The sequence below is a fragment of the Ursus americanus genome, chromosome 4 (genome assembly GCF_024610735.1).
Source record: "Ursus americanus isolate L20-20 chromosome 4, mUrsAme1.1.p, whole genome shotgun sequence".
NCBI classification, from domain to species: Eukaryota; Metazoa; Chordata; class Mammalia; order Carnivora; family Ursidae; genus Ursus; species Ursus americanus.
Window position 1 is genome coordinate 77,933,592 of NC_142130.1, and position 22,666 is coordinate 77,956,257.

Below are 22,666 nucleotides of genomic sequence, written 5' to 3' on the forward strand. Positions count from 1 at the left end.
ACAGCTTGCATAAAAATAATACATCTAATGTATTTCATTGTCAACTTTAAGCATGTGACAGAAACAGGTGTGTAAAAGAATGTTAGTTACAGAATAATTAATGAATAAAATTGAATACATTTTAATGAAAATCACCTTAGCTTAGTTACGGCAATGCCTTCATTGTGCTTAACTCAGAGGTTAACAGATAATAATTTAAATGATACATTAAACAAAGATTTTCAATAATAACTATTCTGCCATCTACTGAACAGTTGTGTTTATGATGGGAGTTGTGGGTGGGGCAAAAAAGTTTTAGATGTAAACCAGCCTTGGCTATAATGTTGCATTGTCATGATCTGCATCTTGGAGCAGCATCATTACTGTTGCTTTGTAATCCACAGAAAGATCCTATCTAGCTTTCTAAATCTCGTATTCTCAGATGCCAGATTATTTTTAGATGCATATTTAATAGGGCATCTACTTATAAGGAAAATGTATTTATACTCTATCAAATATGCAGAAGCAATATAATTCTAATATTTGTGGATTCTACCATTTTTTCCCCTGACCTAGACCACCCATCTTGCTCACCTCTTTTAATTCCCCGTACTAAATTTCATTGTCTGTTATTATCAGACATCATATACCTCATATGTACTCCTCAATCTTTTTTGACTTAATGAAGTGTTTCTGGCACACCACCACTCATGGTTTAATTAATCTCCACACCTATTCTACACGTGTTAGGACAGCTGAGCTTACCTGGAGGAAAAGCCTGTAATCATTCTGAATGGTCTCTCTTTAAAGTTGTGGCCTGTATTTAGTGTGTGTTCTTTGTGTTCGGTACCATTCATCCCACATTTCCCTGGCCCATTCTCTTGGCCAGTTTTATATAACCACCTTATGCATTTGCTCCATCCTCAAATTTGCAAATTTCCTCTATCCCCAAAATTTTGCTGATGATCTGCTTTTTCTTTTACTAAGAAAATGCACAAAGAACATTTTTAAAAATGCCTACTACCACATCTACACTCATACATAACTGAACCTATGTGTTACCATGAGTGAAATGTTTGAGTTTTTCTGTGGATCCTAGTAGTACCCTTTCTAACATTTTGTGGATATCAGTCCAGTAACTCAGATCCCTATTCTCAGCAATATTTTTATTCAGTACCTTATTTATCATTCTTGTCAACACTCAAAAATAATCTATTATTTTTCTTTCATGTATATATTATATATAACATATACATTTTATATGTATATCTGTAACATACACATACCTACTACACATACACGTGAATATATGTGTGTGTATAGCAGATAGATAGATAGATAGATAGATAGATAGATAGATAGATAGATAGAAAGATAGATAAGCTCATGGCCTCTACATACCATCTGATTCTCCATCCTCTATATTCACAGCAAAATCCCTTGAAATGTTGTTTAACCTTGCTCTAATTTTCTTTCTCCAGTTATTTCCTGAATACCAACTTTGATCATATCACTGCATTGAAGCTCTCTGACAGGTTTACCAGTAACTTTCATCTTCTTAAACTTAATGGCAAATTATCAGTCCTCATTTCTTTTTTCCTGCCTTCTCCTCATTTTCATTCTGCCAATGAAATTATCTCTTTTGCTTAAAGCATGTTCTTTGGCTTGCAGTATGCTCCTGGCTTTTCTTTTGCCACACTTCTCTCTCCTTGCAGTACCCTTTGATCAGTCTTTGCCTTCTACTTGACCTCTAAGTGATGGAAGGCCCAGTTTGGGGCCCATTCTTGAGTTCCTTTCTCTATGCTTAGTCCCTTGATTTATTCGTCTAGTCTCATGGCTTTCATTATCACTTGGATGCATTAAACTCTAAATCTCAACCAATGGACCTCTTCACTGAACTTTAGTCTTCTATATCCAAAGGTATATCAGACAACTTCATTCGGATATTAAATAAATAGCTTTAAGTGAAAATATCTGATACAATTCTGTACATTATCTTCACATTTGCTTCTTTCTCAGTCATCCCACCTCATTAAATAGTGACTCTTTCTTTGCAGTTATATAGACTGATTCTTGGCGTTACCTTTGATTCTTGTTTGTTACTACACACATATTATTTTTTTTCTTCAAATCCTGTTAGCCCAATTTTAAGTATATTCAAATTTGATCATTTCTTAACACCTACCTGTTACTGCTCTAGTCCAAGCCATCATAATTACTTGCCTAGATTATTGCAATAACTTTTTAAGAGGTCTCGATGCATCCACAATGCCTCCCATTAGTCTCATTAAAATAGCTAGATTGCTCCACTTGAAACAGGCCAGATAATATCACTCTTTTGTTCCAAAGCTTCCAGTAATTTCTCACATCATTTGGAATTTCATTCTGTTACCTCCACAGTTGTATATGGTAGGCTACTCTTCCAATTTCTGTTATCTCCTTTTTCCCCTTATGTCCTACTATGAAAATCAATTAGTCCCAACCAAGTAAGATTTCATATTCCTCCATCAATCCTTGGATTTTGCAAGTTTTTCAATGGTGTGTCTACTTTATCCATCTGGAACATTAACTGCAAATAGCAAGTCATAAGTGTAGTCACAATGTCACAACTGTCACAAATCTTTGATGTGCTGACTGCAGTTTCCAGTTACTTTTGAGTCTTCTGAGAGAGTCCTTGACTGCCAAACTTAAGTCTATATAATAGATGATTGATTTTTAACAGGTATTAACTTTGAATATATTTAGGTTAATTAATGAGTTCTTCAGGTAAACGAAGGATAAATTGCAGACCACTGTTCTTTCAATTACAAAATTCAAAGCCGGTTAAGAACTTAATCTATGTCTGAAACATGAGAGTTCATTTACTCTATGGACATTTGCATTCAACTCTGAAGTTCGCTATATCTATCAGGGTCATAGGAGCTGTGATGATAGAGGGACAAAATTTTAATAATACAGACATGTAATGCTAAAGTTTATAGTAGCATATCTATCGATCAATAATTTGAATGAATTGATATAATCCTTTGATTGCTTAGTGAATTAATAATTTGTTTATCCATTAATTAAAATATACTTTGGAGTCAAATGATACAAAAGGTGATACTTAAGGGATCCCATACATAGTATGTATAGAAATAGGAGCTACTAAGCCATTAAATTGCACACTTTCCCTGCGTGTACTATAAAGGAGATGTTGGGGGTTTATTGAGGCCTTATCCATCTCTTCGTATATTACAAGAACATGTCTGGCTGGCTGTTTTGATCAGTACCTTGAGATAGCACTTTACATATTTATTCACTAATAGTATGCTTTTTTAGTACGTTCTCATAAAATTACAACACTCTGCCCTGTAGTATAATTATTTGACCTCTTCTTATGCCTGCATATTCCAACACACAATTAGAGGCTTGATGAAAGCTGTTTCTCATCAATTTTATGTCTTGTAGCAAAGGTAATATAATTTCTCAGACCATATCTGCTTCCTGGGTCTTTAGCTCCACCAGATTTCCCTTGAATGACAGTATTCTTAATTTTTTCATTATCTAATCATTGACATACAGAACTGTAAAGATTCATCACAGACCTGTCTGATCCATAATTTTAGGATTGTTTTAGAAAAAGTAATAAAATATAGAAATATAGGATGCTTTATCTTACCTTAATGTTTTTGACAAATTCCACACCGTACCCTCTCTTTTCCATGGTTTAGGGTTGTAGTATTGATTCATTTATCCCATCAAATGTTTTTAATTCTCTTCCTCCTTTGCAATATTGTCTTATTAACTTCTATTAAATCCTTCCTGAAGAGTTCTTTCTCCTTAATTAAAGACTTCTAACAATAATAAAAAGTTTGGTTTGTGTATGCAGTCTTTCTTTTAACTTCCCTATTCTTTATGGAGGATTACTTTATTTAAAACAAGCAAAATCCAAACCAAACACAAAAGCAGCTCAATGAAGTTTATATATTTGTTATACACAGTTCTAATTTCTAGCTATTTCTTGGAGGTTGTTTCTGTGTCTGTGTAATGATTTGATGAAATTGTGGTTTTTGGTATTTTGGTGTATGGTAAGTAGTTTCTGGTTTTTACATTCATGCCTTTCCAATAAATATACATTGCTTTCATTTAAGATGATTATGTTAATTATATATGAGTCAGATAGCAACACAGCTACCCACTGCGTGGTTCTGAGACATGAAATAAAGTATTTAATCACTCAGCATAGCTCTGTGTTCAAAAAAGGGCATATATCTGCTGTAATACTGGTGGCACGTATAGTAATTATATGCATTAGTTATATAAAATTTCTTATATAACCAATGATGTAGACATTGGAATATATACTTGGCATGATGTGATTTTTAAAAAAGAAGGAAAAACATACACATACATTACCAGGTATTTTTTTCTTCCCTTGTTTTTTGTTTAAGTTTTTATTTAAATTCCAGTTAGTTAATACATAGGGTAATCTCAGTTTCAGGTATAGAATTTAGTGATTCATCACTTACAGATAACACCCACTGCTCATCACAGTGAGTGCCCTCCTTAATACCTATCACCCATTTATCCCAACCCCTCACCTACCCCTCCTCCAGCAATCCTCAGTTTGTTCTCTATAGTTAAGAGTCTCTCTCTCTCTTTTTTTTATCCCTATGTTCAACTGTCCAAATTTTTTCCTGTGGTTGACTTCAAGATTCATAGTGTTGTGGTTGCAAGATATGCATGGTATAATCTCAGTATTTTTGTATTTGTTGAGGCCTGATTTGTGACCCAATATGTGATCTTTTCTGGAGAGTGTACCATGTGCACTTGAAAAGAATGCTGCTTTAGGAGGAAATGTTCTGAATATATCTGTTAAGTCTGTCTGGTCCAGTGTGTCATTCAAAGCCATCGTTTTCTTATTAATATTCTGCCTATATGATCTGTACATGGCTCAAAGTGGGGTGTTAAAGCCCCCTACTATTTTTGTATTATTATCAATGAGTTCCATTATGTTTGTTATTAATTGTTTTATATATTTGGGTGCTCTCAAGTTAGGGGCATAAACATTTACAATTGTTAGATCTTCTTGTTAGTTAGACCCCTTTATTATGATAGTGCCCTTCTTTATCTCTTGTTACAGTCTTTAGTTTAATATCTAGTTTGTATGATATAAGTAAGGCTACTCCGGCTTTCTCTTGATATCCATTAGCATGATAAATGTTCTCCATCCCTCACGTTCAATATGCGGGTATCTTTAGGTCTAAAATGAGTCTCTTGTAGGCAACATATAGATGGATCTTGTTTATTTGTTTGTTTTAATCCATTCTGACATGCTGTGTCTTTTGATTGGAGCATTTAGTCCATTTATATTCAGAGTGATTATTAATAAATATAAACAGTGCCATTGTATTACTTGTTAAATCATTGTTTCTGAAGATTTTCTCTGTTCCTTTCAAGTCCTTGTTGCTTCTGGTCTTTCTTTCACACTCAAAGAGTCCCCTTTAATATTTCTTAGAGGGCTGGTTTTGTGGTCATGAACTCCTTTAGTTTTTGTCTAGGAAACTTTTTATCTCTCCTTCTATTCTGAATGACAGCCTTGCTGGATAAAGTATTCTTGTCTGCATATTTCTCCCATTCAGCATGGTCAGTATATCATGCCACTCTCTTCTGGCCCTCCAAGTTTCTGTAGAGAGGTCTGCTGCCACCCTTATTTGTCTTGCCTTAAGTTAGGGACTTCTTTTCTCTTGCTGCTTTAGGATTTTTTCTTTTTCTCTATATTTTGCAAATTTAACTATAATATGTCTTGGTGTTGGCCTGCTTTTGTCAATTTTGCTGGAAGTTCTCTTTGCCTCCTGGATTTGGATGTCTATTTCCTTCCTCAGATTAGGGAAGTTTTCAGCTATAATTTACTCATATAAACCTTCTGCCCCCTTTTCCCTTTCTCATTCCTCTGGGATTCCTATGATACAAATTTTATTACACATTATGGAGTTGCTGAGTTCCCTAAGTCTACATTCATGTTCCAATATTTTTCTTTCCCTCTTTTTAGCTTTGCTATTTTCCATAATTTTATCTTCTATATCACATATTCATTCTTCTACATCTTCCATGCTTGTGGTCATTACATCCACTTGGTTTTACAACTTAGTTATAGCATTTTTTATTTCTGCCTTACTAGTTTTTAGATCTTTTATCTCTGTGGTAAGGGACTCCCTGTTGTCCTCTATGCTTTTCTCAAGCCCAGCTAGTATTCTTTGATTGTTGTTTTAAATTCTGGATCAGGCATATTACTTATATCTGTTTCAATTAGATCCTTGGCCTGTGACCTTTTCTTGTTCTTTCTTCTGGGGTGAATTCCTCTGTCTTGGCATTTTGTCTAGGTCTCTGTCTTCTGCTGTGTGTTAGGAAAGGCTTTTATGTTTCCTGCTCCTGAGAGTAATGGCTTTATTAAGAAGAGGTCATAAACTGTCCAGGGCCTGGCACTTCAGTAAGTGTCTCAGGTGTGTCCTGTGTGCACTCTGCTGCTGTGTTTTAGCTGCTCTTTCCCTCAGGTCAGTCCTCTGCACAGTTTCTCCTGGCCTGCAGTGGGAAGTATTTGGACTTTGGCCAGAGTGTGGTGAGTTTTAACTAGGTGTGCTCTGATCTGCTTGTTATAAAAGAGAATTGATGCTATTTCCACTAGAGCTGAAGCTTTGCAGAGTTCTGTGGTCAGTAGACATGGTGCGTGTGGGGAAGGGGTAGTGTTGTGCTGCTTTTCTGGGGGATGGGCCCACTGTGCTGGTTCTCAAGCACACTTATCCAAGAAAAACAGCACCTGCAGATCCCAGGGAGCAGTACTTGGTGTAAGCAGTTGAGGCAGCCAGTGTTGGTACTTTGCTAGTTACTGAAGGGTGGGGGAGAGAAATGGTGTCACTGGCTCTTTTGTCCCTGGAAAGGCAATACCACCTCTCCCAGATGTGCTCCAAGAGTGGGGAACCATCTCTCCCAGTATGTCCCAGGACATCCACAGATCAAGCCATCTGCCCTGGGCTGTCTGCCCTCCTCCAAAGGAGCACTGCAGTGCCCTTAGGGCTCTACACCAGCCATGCTGCATACCTCTAAAACTCCAGTCTTTGAGCCTGGCTGATGGTAAAAACTCACAAAAATCAGATTCTCTCATTTTCCCAGTCAGTGGCTTTGGGGAAGTGTTTTCCTTGTGCAACCCCCTGTGTGCTCCTCTCTCTCTGTCACTCCTCTCTCTGTGTTCAGGGCTCCCTCCCTTCCACAGCACCCTCAACCCATTTCTTCAAACCATGTCTCTGCACCTCCACAATGTGGCCTCTTCTCTGCATCTAGTTGTGCAATTTGTTCTCTCAGCCCTCAGATCAGTTTCATGGGTATACAGAATGATTTGATATTTACCTAGCTGTGTTCAAAGGACAAGGCAAGCCTAAGGTCCTCCTACTACTCTTCCATTTTAGCTCCTCTCGGCCAAGGAGGTACCAGTCTGATAAAAATGATGTTGTTGAAAGTGATGTGTTGTGTACTCTAAGATTTCTCATATCTATGACAAAAAGTGGTCACTACAGGGTAAATGCGTTGCATTTTTTGATGTTAACTGTGGAATTAGTGGCAACATAAAATACTTGTTAGGATGCCTGGGTGGCTCATCAGTTAAGGTCCAACTATTTTTTTCCGCTCAGGTCATGATCTCAGGGTCCTTAGATGGAGGCCCATGTTGGGCTCCCCACTTAGTGGGGAGTCTGCTTGTCTCCCTCTCCCTCTGCCCTTCCCCCTGATCTCTCTCACTCTCTCAAATAAATAAATCTTTAAAAAAATAAAATACTTGTTAGAGCTTCTCTTTTATAAGGGATAAAGAGGGGCTTGATTTACACTCTGGCTTTAAACAACGACAACAACAACAAACACAATTTATGACATTATGGGCAGCACATTGATCCCTGAGAGAAGAGAAACAAATGATGTGAGTCCTATGATTGCTCAAGCATAATAACTGGAGAGAATTTCCAGGCTATAGCAAAGAGATTAACAGTCTGGTTGTTTCTGTTAGTTGTGGAGACAGTGTTCTAAGTTTAAGTGATCCATGGTGCTAGAATTCATAGTACGTAATATTAGAGAGGAGAGAGCTCTGTGGAGAAGAGAGAAAGTCACACAGAGAGAAGTCCAAAGATCTTCAGCATTTTTCCCTAGTTTCTTCAGCTGAATACCAGAAAGTGTATGTGTGGGAGGAGACTTTCAAAGAAAGAACCACTGGAATACTGAACGATGTTCCTTAGGTAGTGTGGCCAGATTAGTCCTGAACTAAAGATTGTTCCCAACTTCCTTAACAAAATTTAAAATTCTAAAAAGAATAAAATTGTTTTCAAGGAATTTAACAGTGTCTCAGAGAAGAGACCAAACATATTAAAAAAGAAAAATACTGCGCTCAAAATGTCTGGCATCCAATCAAAAATTATGAGATAGGCAAGGTGCACAAAAATATAACCCATAGTTAGGAAAAACAAATCAATCAATAGAAACAGATCCATTCATGACATAGAAGATAGTTGTGTATCTTAGTAGATAAGAACATTCACATATGTATTTTTTACATATACTGTCTATCCTGTATAAAAGAAAGCTTGAGCATAATAAGGAGAGACATGAAAGATATAAACAGATTAAATAAAAATTCTAGAGATCAAAAAATGTCTGAAGTAAGAAAAATGGGATTAACAGCAGATTAGATATTATAGAAGAAAAGATTAGTGAAATCAAGGAATAATATAACTTATTCAAATAAATACAGGCAGAAAACAGACTAATATATTCTTTGAGTAGTCCTGTTTTTGTTTTTGTTTTTAGTTTTTTTTTGCTTTAAGTATTGACCAAAGAAGACTTAGGGCCCTATTAGTCCCATAGATAGAGCAAAGAAAACATGTTCCCAAATTATTTTTAGTTTCTTCATACTAAAGTGGAAAAAAATTCCATTATAGAATATCTTGCACTAATTTATATAAATATATACCAATGGAAAAGCGAAATGACTATAGTTAGTGCTTGTTGAAGATATAGTATATGTCAGGTATTTTTTAAGCACTTCATATTATTGTACTATTTCCTAGTGTTGTGCTTCTTGCATTTAAAACTTCTTTTATTTGTTTACAATTTGAACTGGATTACCATACTTCTTAAACTGGTTACCTCACTGATTATAACATTTCTCGTGTACCTAGAACTGAGCTTGCATAATCTTATATGATTCTAACCAGATGTGGAAAGAAGCAACAAAGGCTAAATACTGTGTATTAGACAACTCGTACTGTGATAACTCTGGGAAAATAAATCACATTGAAATCTCAGTTCCTTTCAATTAAAGAACTTTATGGATTTTTAAGTAGGTTGAAGCAGCATGCTGTAGACCTGACTTTGGGTTCAGATCTTCTCTACGTTGTTGTAACAGTTCAGAAAATTGTCTAAAGGAACAGATCCATCTTGACAATGCTGTTTAAAATTTTCTGTGGTAAGATGTATGATGTAATTAAAAACAAAGGCCAAAGATTAGAGAACAGTATAATGAAATCTCATGTCTGTTGCTCACCTTGAATAGTTATTAATATTATGCCATTCCAATTCTAATATTTTTAATATTGTGGTTCATCTGTTTCCAGTGGGCTATCCTTGTGCTAAACAGCAAAACATTTTAAATTTTGGATTAAAAAAACATGGAACCAGATGACCCACAGATTCTTCAAAGCCTTATAATCATGGAATCTGTGCTTATTAGTGATTACTCACATTACTGCCAGAGCAGTATGATTTGACAACATGATATCAATGTTTACAAGTTAAGTTCAGTTATGTGACAGAAGTCATTGCAATACAACTGAGAATCTTGTAATAAGTGTTGACTAGGAAGGGTTAGAGTATAACATGCCTCATTTTTTCATATCTCTTTTCTGTCTTCTCATGCTTGTGTGACATGAAACTAAATTTTACCTCAATATGGGATATAATTTTTAGATCTGAGTATCTTCTTGGCCTCTTTATTTCTTATTGATTTTTTAATAAGCAGTTGTTCTTACATTTCTTATTTTCCATTATGAAGGATACACAGAAAAAAATGAGAATCCAGAAATGATAGTGACCATCCTATTTTTCTTGGTTTCTTAACCTTGGTGAAAACACTGGAATTTTACATAGATTGGTATTTTGAATCAGTGATATTTTCTAAGTCCTGACTTTCTATTCTCACCCCATATTTATGACTTAAATTCATGTGTTCTGAATTTTCTGAACAACCCTGATATTGAATATTTTGTTTTGTTATCTTTTAGATTAAAATTCCACACACAACTACACAACAAGAAAATAGGTGTCTTGTCGGGCAAAGTAGCCAACAGTTATGCCAGAATTATGGTCAAGCACATTCCCCTTATTCAAATTTACTTTTTTTGGAGCTCCAATCACAATGAATGACCATAATAAGTAATAATAATATCACAGACATGGGGTCAGGTTACTTTATATATCTTTGACTAGTATAAATTTGAGGGAGGTGATGCATAATCATTGGAATCTTAAAATTTTAAAACCATTGAATGGTATCATAGAGTTCATATCAATGTAACACTTACAGAGTGACCCCTGACACCAAAGTCATGGCCTTTGAACAGGGAAGGTCATCCCAATGAAGAGCAAAGTCAAGGATACATGCAAGCCATCCACAAATGTAATGGCAATTACAGACAAATTCAATATCTAGAGTTTTATTAGTAGCATTATGGATGTAATAAAATATAAATCCCATTATTCAGTAATTTAACTATGTGTGAAATGTTTTATCATTTATCAGTAGGAATTTTGCTCTCCTATAGTAGTTTTTTCATCCTAATTTAAATTTTGTTCTTTACTGAATATACTACATATTTTTCATTGGCAAAATATTATAAATAATTGAGATGTAGTTCATTGGATTATGAGAAAAGTCTAGCAGTAGTGATGAGCTGGTAAGTAAAAAGATGATAGGAGAGTTACTATTTCTTTGTGAGATAGAATGCCTTTAGCTATCACAATGAAATGGATCTTGTATAGACTTATATATTTATCTCATAAATCTGGATATCAGATGTTTTATGCCAATTTATTTATCAGGTACTAACAAGTCCTAAGCTCCACAAATATTCACTTGTTTAATCTGCACAGCAATACTATGAATGTTGCATTCTTATACCCATTATACAGAAAGAGAAACTGAAGTACATCTAAGTTAAGCAATTAACTCCAGGTCACAAAGGTTGTAGGTGACACAGTCAGGATATAAACTTTCCAGTCTGGTTCTGCAGTCTTAGCTGCTATGTTATGCTAAAGTTGGCAGCATACCCAGGCATTAATATAAAATAAGCAGATCACATTCTGAAAACCATCAGTTTGACAATTCTTAGTTTGAACCCCCCTTATATAATTTTTTAAAATTAAAATCTCTGATAAGTTTATTATACTTTCACTTTATATCAACATTCCATTTATTAACATTTCAATTTTAAATATCAGTTTTAAAGTAGTGAATATATAATATGGGACAAAATGTATGCCAGTTTTATTAAAATATGGGTACATATCCTAAAATATGAGTATAAGCATACATATATGTAATTTATAGACATACGATAGTTCACTAATGATAGAGAATATTTCCCATCTGGGGCTTTGTGACAGAAACCTAGAAATACTCTTTTCCTCTTTTCTTTCATCACCACTTCTCATTCAATCATTTACTAAACACTGTTGATTCCTCTTCAAAACATTTCTAAAATGCATTCACTTCTCTCCATCTCCACTATCACTATCTTTCCCCAGCACTTTATCAGTGCAGTATGCTTCCCATGGGCCTCCCATCCTCCTCTTGACTTGTCTCCACCCCACAGCATGAATGAGCTTTTCAAAGAGCATATGCATTTGCCTTGTAGGCCTACCATGTTTCATATCCTTTTCCAGTTGCTTCTAGAACACCTAAATTCCTTACTTGTCTTTCATTTTTAACAGTTTTATTTATAAATAATTCATATAGGATGCAATTCACTCATGAAAATGTACAATTAAATGCATTTTAGTATATTTCCAGAGTTGTGCAATCATCCACAAAATCAATTTTGGAGTATTTTCATCATCTCATAAAGAAATTCCTCCCTTCTTGGCCATCACTCCCAATCTCCTCACACCACTTGTGAGCCCTAGGCAACCACTGATACACTTCTGTATCCCTAGATTTGTCTACTCTGGAAACTTCATATAAATGGAAGCAGTCAATCTGTATTCTTTGTTACTAGCTTTTTTCTCTTAAGCTAATGTTTTCAAGGTTCATCCGTATTGTAGCCTGTATAAGTACTTAATTTCTTTTTATTACCATATAATATTCCATTGTATGAATATATCACTTTCTATTTATGCATGCACTAGTAGATGGACATTGTGATGCTTTAACTTTTTGGTTTTATTAATAATGCTATTATGGATATTCACGTATTAGGTTTTGTGTGGACATACATCTTTAATTCTCTTGCGAGTGTAATTGCTGAGTCATATAATAACTCTGTGTCTAACATTCTGCATAACTGTCACACTTTTTATCCAAAGCACCTGCTCCATTTTTCATTCTCACCCACCAGCAGTGCATGAAAGTGCCAATTTGCCCACAGCTTCACCAACACTATTATCTGTCTTTTTGATTACAGTCTAGAGGGTGTGAAATGGTATTGTGGTTTTGATTGACACTTTCATGGTAGCTAATGGTGCTGAGCATCTTTTCATGTTCTTACTGGTCTTCCCTTGATTTTTGAGGCTCGTTACAGCAACCTTGTCCCTCTCCAGCCACTTCATCTCTTACCCCTCCACTTTATATTGAATATTCCAGTTCTGCTGAGCTTTTTTCATCTTTTTGAATATGCCATTGTCCCTTCTGGTTTAGGCCTATGTAGTTCCCATTTCCTTCCTTCTTTTCTTTCCTTTTTGCTTGAGCAGAGCCAACTTCATGAATGTAACACATGCAGTTACATAGAGCCTGATACTCAGAAGGGCCCTGTGTTTACTTCAATCTATTACTGTGGTTGCCTTGAAATTCACAATATTTTTTGGACAAGAGACCTTACATTTCATTTTGGAGTAGGTCCTGCAAATTATGTAGCTGGTCTGGTGCCTGGCTCATCATTATTACTTACCCTTCAGGTCTCAGTTTAGACAGAGTTACCTACAAGACATTGTCCCCCACCTCGGTAGACTGTCTTATGTGTGCTTCCCAAACTTCATCTATACCAGCGTATATTATGATTTGTCATCTCTTTCCTCTAAGCCCTTTGACCTATGAAACTAAAGGCTTTGCCTTTCTGATCCATTTTTCTGTCCTCAGAAACCAACATAATGTGTATCACATAGCTTTGGTTAATGTAGTTCAACCGCACAGTTAACAGCTGAGGTGATGGGCCACAGAGGGAAAGTAATTCTGAATGTGAACTCCAGGGCCAGACAGCCTTGACATCTGGTGCTTTTGTTTGTAAGCTGTGTGGAAGCTGGGTGTTTAATATTTCTGTTCCTCAATTTCCTCATTTTTAAAGTGGGGATAATATTAGTCTAAATCTTATAGTAGTATTACTAGGATTATTTAGGATTAAGTGAACTGATAAATGTATAACATTTAAAACAGTGTCTAATTACCATTGTTACCTGCTCTCAGTGTTATATTCAATTCCTATTTGTTGAATAAATTATCGACACTATATACAAAGAGAAGGGGGCACTAGAACGTAGGGAAAAATTATGTAAGTTAAGAACTTACATTGTACATATTACTCTTCCTTACATGATTTTGCAATGCTAGGAAGAAGGGTAATTGTAAAATTCAGCTTAGGAAAATCAAATAGCAAGAAAATTAAGAAGCTGGGAGCAAGCTCAGAGGAAAGGGAAATTAATGCTAAGAGTAAGTATAGGTTCTTATAAGGAAGGAAGAGACTCTTTCTGTTTAAAATTCTTCACAGAAATTATTCAACTTAACACAATGTTAACACATTTTTGAGAGGTTAGTTTGGGTAAATTAATGCCAGTAACCTTTGGAAAGTATTTCCTTGTTTATGTAATTAGCAGTTATGCTTTGACATTACTTCTAAGTATTTGAAGTTGCATTTAATTTACAGTCGATAAAGATATAATGCCATTAGGAAAAGGCAAACAGAATGTATAATAAGGGGATGCACATTTTCTGGATGTCTGTATTTGTCTGGGGTTCGGCATGCTGTCTCTGTTTACCTGTCCAACGTCAGGAGATCCCATGTGCCCTTCCTCTCCTCTCTGTGCCTGCTGGCTTCTTTCAGTTCCTTCTTATGCCTTCTGGGGGCCCAGACTTGGAATTCTCTCTACAAAACTGTTCCTCATTCACTATTTTCAGTTCATAATCCACACTTCAGTTTATCAGGGAACATTCCTCTAACTCTACTCCACTCCTCCATTGACTCACTCCCAAGATGAAACTTTGCTATTCCTACATGGTACTTTTCAATTTATTTGTATTATTTTTTAAAATTAATATCTGCTAAACTTTAATTAACCAAAGGGTAAAAATTGTTCAGTTTTGCTCAACATGTATCCCCAGTGCCTGAGTGCTTCTTGTAGAATAATTGCACAAGAAAACAATTGCTGAGTAACTAAGTGACATGATTCACCAATCTCCCAAAAGGCCAAAGAGGTCAATGACATCAGTATGAAAAAGAAAGATGAGGAATACTGTCACCTCAAATTTGTTATGTACTACAATTGGGTTCTAAAGTTGGCAATAAATGTCTTGTCGGGTAAGGTCACAAAACAACCTATAAGCGTGATACACTGTATAATTTCAAACGTCCAACAATTAAAATTGACAACAAAATATTTGTGTTGGAGCTAAACTCCAGGAGATAATTATATAGATATTTCATCAAGTGATTCTTGAAAGGACAGTAAACTGTATAAACAACCATTTTTTCAGTAAACTCTATAAATAACCATTTTATAAAAATATTGAAATACTATTCAAATAAGCAGTTCTTAAACTGACCTTCTGGAAAGGCAAAGAATATAACATTAAATCAAATTTCAAAGAGTGCCTTTCTACAAGGATTGGAATAATAATGTATAGTCAGGCACTTTTCTTTCTAATCAACTTACTTAATGCAGTGATAGAACCTGAAAATACTAGATGGACAGCTAATATGCCCATTAACCTGTCTCAATCAAATATCAGATGTCTTAAATGAATCTTTGGTAGGTGGTGAATCAAAGCCAAGATATAAATTAATTTTCTTTCAGAGATGTGTAATGCCTTTTTGTAGCACAAAGAGAAAGATGTCCTTTGAAATGTCAGATATGAGAAGGAATGACTTTGGTCTTCTAGTGTATGTATTTGAGACAAATGAATATTGTAATTATTATAGAGCCAATGTCAAGTCTGAAAATGACTTATGATCTCCCAGGGAATCACACACCTTCCCAAAGAAATTCTGTTCTTCCAGAATTTCTGTTAATAATTCCAGATACATTGAAAATAACTTCTCAATTCTAACATCTTTACTAATACCATACTAATTTTACAGACACCAGTAGATTTTCCTAAGTCAAATACCATATCATTTACAACAGGTAGCAACGTGAGGACCTATTTGTTTTCAAAGCAGGTATATTTGCCTTTCAATTCTGTGAAAGAATAATTTTTTTCTTAATAGAAAAATGAAGAATTTGTTTTGTATCATTAATAAGGTATTTTATCCCATTAATAAAGATACTAAATGCAAGTTTATAACTCATAGAAAATAATAGCTGGAAGAATACATTTCCTTTACTCAACTACATCTAAATTTCACTATAACTTAATTTGCTTTAAAGGTATTAGAATATAATGGTTCTGTCCTTGGTACTAGTCCAGGTGACTTTAACATAAAGTACCATAAAAATAAAAATGTTCTCACATTTGTTCAAGTATAATATTACCCTACAGGATGAATTCTGAAGTTCCAATAAGATTAGAAAAAGTAGTGTGTCCTAAGCAAAGCAGAGTTCAAAGTGGTGCATTTAATAATGATATACAATAGTCAATTTTTTTGAATATAAATTGATATTTTCCCAAGAAATTAAAGGAATAATGAGAGAATCCTGCCATGTAAATATAGAGGGGGTAAAGGGGGAAAGGTTGAGACAGGGCTGTGGAGGGTGCTTATGGAAATGACAGTAATTCAGATTAATTGGAAGCCAAATTAACGGTATCCAAATTGTAAAGTGTGCTTAGACAGAAAAAAGATGTCTTAGACAGAAAGAGGATGTCACATGGAAGTCCTTAAATGTCAGGCTGAGTCATTGGGAGTTTATTCGGACGTCAATACAATGTTATTCATGATTATAGAGCACAAGGGATACGAAACCTTCATGAAGTTGTTATGAGAATTAGAAGTTTGCTTTCTAAAAAATCATTCTTAGCTACACAAAAAATAATTTCTGCATCTGCAATGAGACTTTGCTAGAGAAACGTAGGAAATAACATAATGCTGATGGCTTTTGCAGAGTCAGGGAATCTTTTCCGGTCACATTCACTTTGAGTGTGATTGTTCTCTCTGAAATCCAGAGATGCCCATCGGTGTTCTTCCAAATCAGCGGCACGACTAAGACTACAAATAGGTGAAGCAGAGAGCAGATAAGTCCATGGAAACACAGCTGCTAACCATCGAAAGTGATAATGTTGAACAAGACGATAAACTGACATTTATCATCATTAAAATTAAAAATAAAAAGGTTCAGAAATTGATTCAAGACTGAAGACATGGTCTAGCGTGGGGCATGAGAAACAATTCATACCATTCATGGAAGGGAAAATCGCAGGAGTAGAGCAGATTATGCTGGGTGAGGGAGTGATATGTTCAGATCTGCACATGGTGGTTTGAGAAACATCTCAAATGTGCATGCCCTGAAAGAGGCATATCTGGTTCCATAGCTCTCCAGGATCCAGCCTGGAGAAAGTGACTAGAGATCGCAACTGCTAATATGGGAGGGAATGAGAGTGTCTAAACACAGTGCATTGGTTACGTCCAGGACAGAAACCAGGGCCCCCAGGGAGAGAGGAAGCTGCAACCCAGACTAAAATGTAGTCAGAAAAGTGACACTGGGAGAAAACACAGGAGAGTGTGGGTTTCCTGGAAGCCTTGGAAAGTCTGCACTTAACGAAGGAGGGGTAGCTCAAGTAGGGTCCAATGATAGAGGTGCATCAAGATAAGGAACTAATACCCCTTTAGTTATCAAAAAGTAGTTACTTTGTATAACACATTGGCCATTCTGCTTTTGAGTTTACTCATTCTAATTTTAACTTATGTGAGTTTCTGCATTTTTTTCTTTCCTCTCAAGTAAGTAGTTGGGTTGGCAGCCAAACATCTTAAATATTGGCAGAAGAGAATGCCTTCTGCTTGAAAGCCTCACCTTTGCTATTTTTTAGCAATACTTGAGAGTTGGGGAACATATTTTTGGCCTGATCTGGGTTGCGTAATGCATTCCCAGCATGTTTTCGTTTCTTTGTTTTTGAAGAACATTTTTACAATAATGATAGTCAATGAATTATGAGTGATTGATATGGTTGTATAGTAATTGCATGCCTGTATAAAACTCAAAAGCAAAAAAGTGATCATATTGTGCCCAATCAACTTCATGTTTGAAAAAGAGCTTTAAAGTAGTCTGTCGATATTAATAAAAGAAAATAAACAAGTTTTAATAATACAAAATACAGGTATTGAAATTTATTTGAATTTCAGTTATATAGAAAATCAAACAACCATTATATTATTACATAATAACTTAAATATTTCAAAATAAATGTGTGGCAGGCAGTTGTTATTGTGGCACAAAAACCTCAAATATTGAACATAATTCAATAATAGTAAAGTACATGTTGCAAATGAATTATAAAATGCCAAATCTCACTACATTTCCAGATTGCACAAAGTAAAATTCAGTAAATAAACTGTCTCTTTAAAAATGTGTGCTATAAAGGTATTTAAGTGATTTAAGAAAACAATTGTAGGTTTACCAATTAGGTTGCACACAAGAATTCTTATTTGAAGTGTAATCTATAGTCTATTGGATTACAAGCAATTCCTTGATTTGCATCAATATTCATGGAGTATGTGATTAATCTTTTCCATGTTGTTTCCATTGACTTTCTAAGAATGACTTATATAGTGCTGTTTTTAATAATTTATCTGTTAATGGGTAATGTACTAAATAGGCTTATAAGCAGTGCTGTTTCATTCATTCAAAAATAACTATAAATTCTTCTTAAAGCCTTTAATTTTCATACATCTTGATACATTGTCTTTACATGGTGAAATAGGAAACTAAAGTCAAGGAGGAATACCATTTTCTGGTGGGTTTCAGCCAGAATTGAATAGGCATTGTTGTTCTGTTGTGTTTGCAAGGAACATAATTGGAAGCCCACAAAGCGCTTCCTGGAAGAACATGCAAGCTTTTTGAAAAGCACAGAGTGCACTAAATAAAAGAGGTTGATAAAACATGTGTTGAAGTTTTTACTACATGTTAGTGTCCCTGTGAGCAAGTGGGCAGGTAAAATGGAAAAGCCAAAAACAGTAAGTCATAAATACAGAAACATTGCTTTCAAAAAAAAACGTAATGCAGGTAAGACTATTTTCATTTATTATATATGTGATAAACACCCTATGTTTGGTCATCATTTCGTACAAAACAAGCGTAAAATCTTTCTTTTTCCTGAATCGATGTAAACAGAGCCCAGACGGCCGTATCGAAGTCAAAGGGCAGCATGGAAGCTCGTCACTGCGTATTAAAGATGTGAAGTTGTCAGATTCAGGGAGATATGACTGTGAAGCTGCAAGTAGGATTGGAGGGCACCAAAAGAGCATGTACCTTGATATTGAATGTAAGTTATTTTCCTTTTGTATGTTTATTAAAACAACTTTTTTCTGCTTTGAAAAATATGAATTTTGATAGGATCCTCAAAATACCTCTGTAGTTCAAGATTCGGTGTTTGACGCATAGCCCTAGAACGAAGGCAGCCATTCAAAGTCAGTTATTAGAGACATCTAGTGGATGTTATAGGACATTGCACAGTGCTATATATTTAGTGGTTTTGATACTGCTTTTCTGAAAATTGTGATTTTCTCTTTTGTAGTGTTTAACCCGAACGCAATATAAATTGAATTGCATTAGTTATCAGTAATTGGTTAGTATCTCCTTAGAGTTTTATCTATTTATTTATAATATTAATGGTCCTCTGTTTCACCTGTGTAGTTATTTTGTTGAATTATTTTACATCCTCATAAGATATGAAATAGTGTTTTTAAAATGATTGAATATATCAACATTCATATTTTATCAGAATAACGCTTGTTGTCTGTAAGTGAGAATTATGACAAAGAGATGTGAGATTTGGGGAATATGAAGGTAATGTAAATGCACAATCCATCTTACATCATTGAATGGGATTTTAGAATAATTTCACATATATGTTCATAAAAAGAAAGAAATTTAATATTATTTTCAATAAATATTCAGGAATCATCAATGTTGGAGATTCTCTGATGTTCAAGGGGGCATAACTATCATAGTGGGAGTGTGTAAGATGCTCTTAATGACACAACATTTTTATTGGAGAATTTCTAGCACACTAACATTGATAGAATGTAATGATAACTGTGAATAAGATGTATCTCTTACTGATAATGTCTTTAGAAAGCAAAAATTGCTTCAAGAACAGACACAAATAATCCATATTATTTTACATATTCATAAGTGTTCTTGTTAAGAAATTCATGGAAAGGCCAATTAAACAATTACAAAAAAATATGAAGGATATTAAATAATTATTTCACAAATTACAGATTTCATTTGCTAAAGTTAGAGAACTTCTAAGAAAGTTGTTTTATTGCCATCATACATCTTAAAAAAAAAAGAGAGACAAAAAAAGCCATGATATTATTTAGGACACACAGAGGAAGAAGTGATGCTAATAACTTATTTAGCTTTTTTTCCTAGTCCTGTTTACTGCTGTTTTCCCATTATATATATATTAATATGTTATGTATTAGTATATATAAATTTTTGTCAAGTCAACAGCATTTGTAGCAAATTATAAATATTTCTCAAACTTTCAACATGTTTGTTTATATTTTGTAATTCAAAATATGTATTTTAATCAAAAATTTACTTTATTATTTTTTTCCTTTTCTTTAATGTGAACCTACATGAGCAAAGTTTAAGGGTGCCAAAACATGATTTATATTAGAGTTGCCCAACCAGTTTGGAAGGGAAGTTCATAGAATACTTCCAGCCTCTTCTCACTGTGCTAAAAAAGTAGTAGGAATCATATTCTCTTAATAAAACTTAATATAGGGTTTTTTTTCCTTTGCATTTTGTAAATATTTAAAAGCTTATTTGACATATCATAGAATTATTACTAAATCACTGCTGTAAGTACTCAGAAAAGTGGAGCTCATGAGAAATGAGCTCTGTCGATATTTCCAAAACACAGTAAGGCAGACTAGGTCATATAGGCAATATTAGGTTACTATACCAGTGCTAGGATTGGTGCTAATTAGTTGTGTGACCTGCATCCCTGGGATCTCAGTTTCCGTATATGTAAATTAAGAAGGTTGAAGGAAGAAATTCTTGGGGCTTCATCATACTTAACCATTTAAAAATGCTTTTATTGAAGCATAGCCACATCCTTCAAAGGTGTCCTAGAACTTCTGAATTGCCCTCCATGCACACCTACCTACATTTTAATTATGAAATAAATAAAAAGTTAAATTAAGATCTATAATTTCTGTGTCTATGTTTTAAAACCTCATTGAAAAGAATTTTAAAAATCCAGACCATATCAAACTTAGGGTCTTTTCATTGAGCTGTTTAAGATTTAGAACCAGTACTGAGTGATTATGGACACAAAATGAATAAAACAGAGCTCATGCTTTATTAGAACACTGGGATTGACAGAGATTAAAATCAGACCTCAACTTGAATTCAAATTTCGCAGTGATAGATGGAGAAAAATATCAAGGTAATGTGAAATGCTGATGTAAAATGACGTGAGATTTTTAGTTGTTAGTGATTTCAACTAGGTAGAAAATAATGGGTCAACACGTGATTGTATGTTGCAGTACAAATTGCATGTTCTTCTGATCTTTTAATAACCTAAATACTTTAATACAAAACAAATGAACAAACCATACGTAGGGCTCTCTGGTTTTCAAGGACTGATATAACAAGGTGCAAATTGCTTTTGATCAGATTGCTTTAAAGGTTTAGACATTGGTCAGCCTGTTTCGTTTTCTAAAGTTAATTTTTTGGAAGACTAAAGCTCATGAGCAAATTTTATAGTATCTCTTATTTAGGAAGGATTAAAAAAAAACTCGCTTTGTAAAAGAATGTTTCGAGAATTCTTTGAACATTCCTTGAGATTGTTGTTTCCTGGTGATTAGAAGCTGGGTAGGTAAAACTACTTCAAAAATAATAAAACAGTTTTTTTTCAACTATTAGACCATTGTTTTAAGAATAATTTTTGTTTTGTTTTATTGATAGCTTTTAAGGCACATGATCAATTTTTCCTTTTTTTAAAAATTAAATATTTAATTTTATTCTTCTTTAGTAGAAATAATTAGAAAAATAAATACCCCCTATTCACAACCTTATTGAAATATAATTAGACCATAGTACAATGCCAATATATAAAGGGCAAAATGTGATCAGTTTTGACATAAGGATGTGCCTGCAAAGCTATCACAATCATCTAAACAAACATTTACATCACCCCCAACAATTTTCTCAAGCTCCTTTGTAATATATTTGTTCTTTCACTCTCCTCCCCAGGCAACTGTTAGTCTACTTTCTATCACTATAACTTAGTTGCACTTCCAAAACTTTATATATATGGTATCGCACATTAATTTTAATTTTTTGCTAAGCACTTTCAGTCAACATGCATTGGTATGTTGAATACGAATCAAAAATTTATAATGTTTTCCTGTTTTTGCATTGTGTGGATAAAACAGAGTTTGTTTATTTAGTCTCTTGTTGATGGGCATTTGGTTGTTTTCAGTGCGGGGCTATTACAAAAAGCTTTTGTGAACATTTTTGAACATTATGTAGACATAGTTGTTCTTTTTTTCTGGAATAAATATGTTTCTTTGAGGAGCAAAAGATTTTAATTTTTCTCAAGTCCAGCTTATCAAATTGGATTCCTATCATGTTCCATCTAAGAAATCATTACCTAAACTAAGGCCACAAAGATTTATGTCTAGGCTTTCTTTTTATTATTTTATTTTGTTTTGTTTTCTTTTTACTTTATTTTTTTGAAGATTTTATGTATTTGTTTGAGAGAGAGAGCACAAGCAGTGAGGAGGGGCAGAGGGAGAGGGAAAAGCAGACTCCCCTCTGAGCAGGGAGCCCAACACGGGGCTAGATCCCAGGACCTTGGGGTCATAACCTGAGCCGAAGGCAGATGCTTAACCAGCTGAGCTACCCAGGCACCCCTAGGCTTTCTTTTAATGTTTTGTTGATTTAGATTTTGTGTTAAAGTCTATGCTCTATTTCGCATTCATTTTTGTGGAGTCAATATATATTATTTTTTCATACATCTATCTAAATAATTCAGCACTATTTTCAAAAAGACTTTCCTTTTTCTAACCAAGGA

At 34.4% G+C, this 22,666-nt stretch overlaps 1 protein-coding gene across 2 annotated transcripts in view; it reads left to right on the plus strand.

Moving 5' to 3' along the window:
• NCAM2 (neural cell adhesion molecule 2) overlaps positions 1-22,666 on the plus strand; it is a 506,926-nt gene that overhangs the window by 357,635 nt on the left and 126,625 nt on the right. For both annotated transcript variants that reach the window (XM_087861739.1, XM_087861738.1), the window contains exon 9: positions 18,745-18,895. In XM_087861739.1, the coding sequence (XP_087717865.1) occupies positions 18,745-18,895 (151 nt within the window). The remainder of the gene's footprint in view (positions 1-18,744; positions 18,896-22,666) is intronic.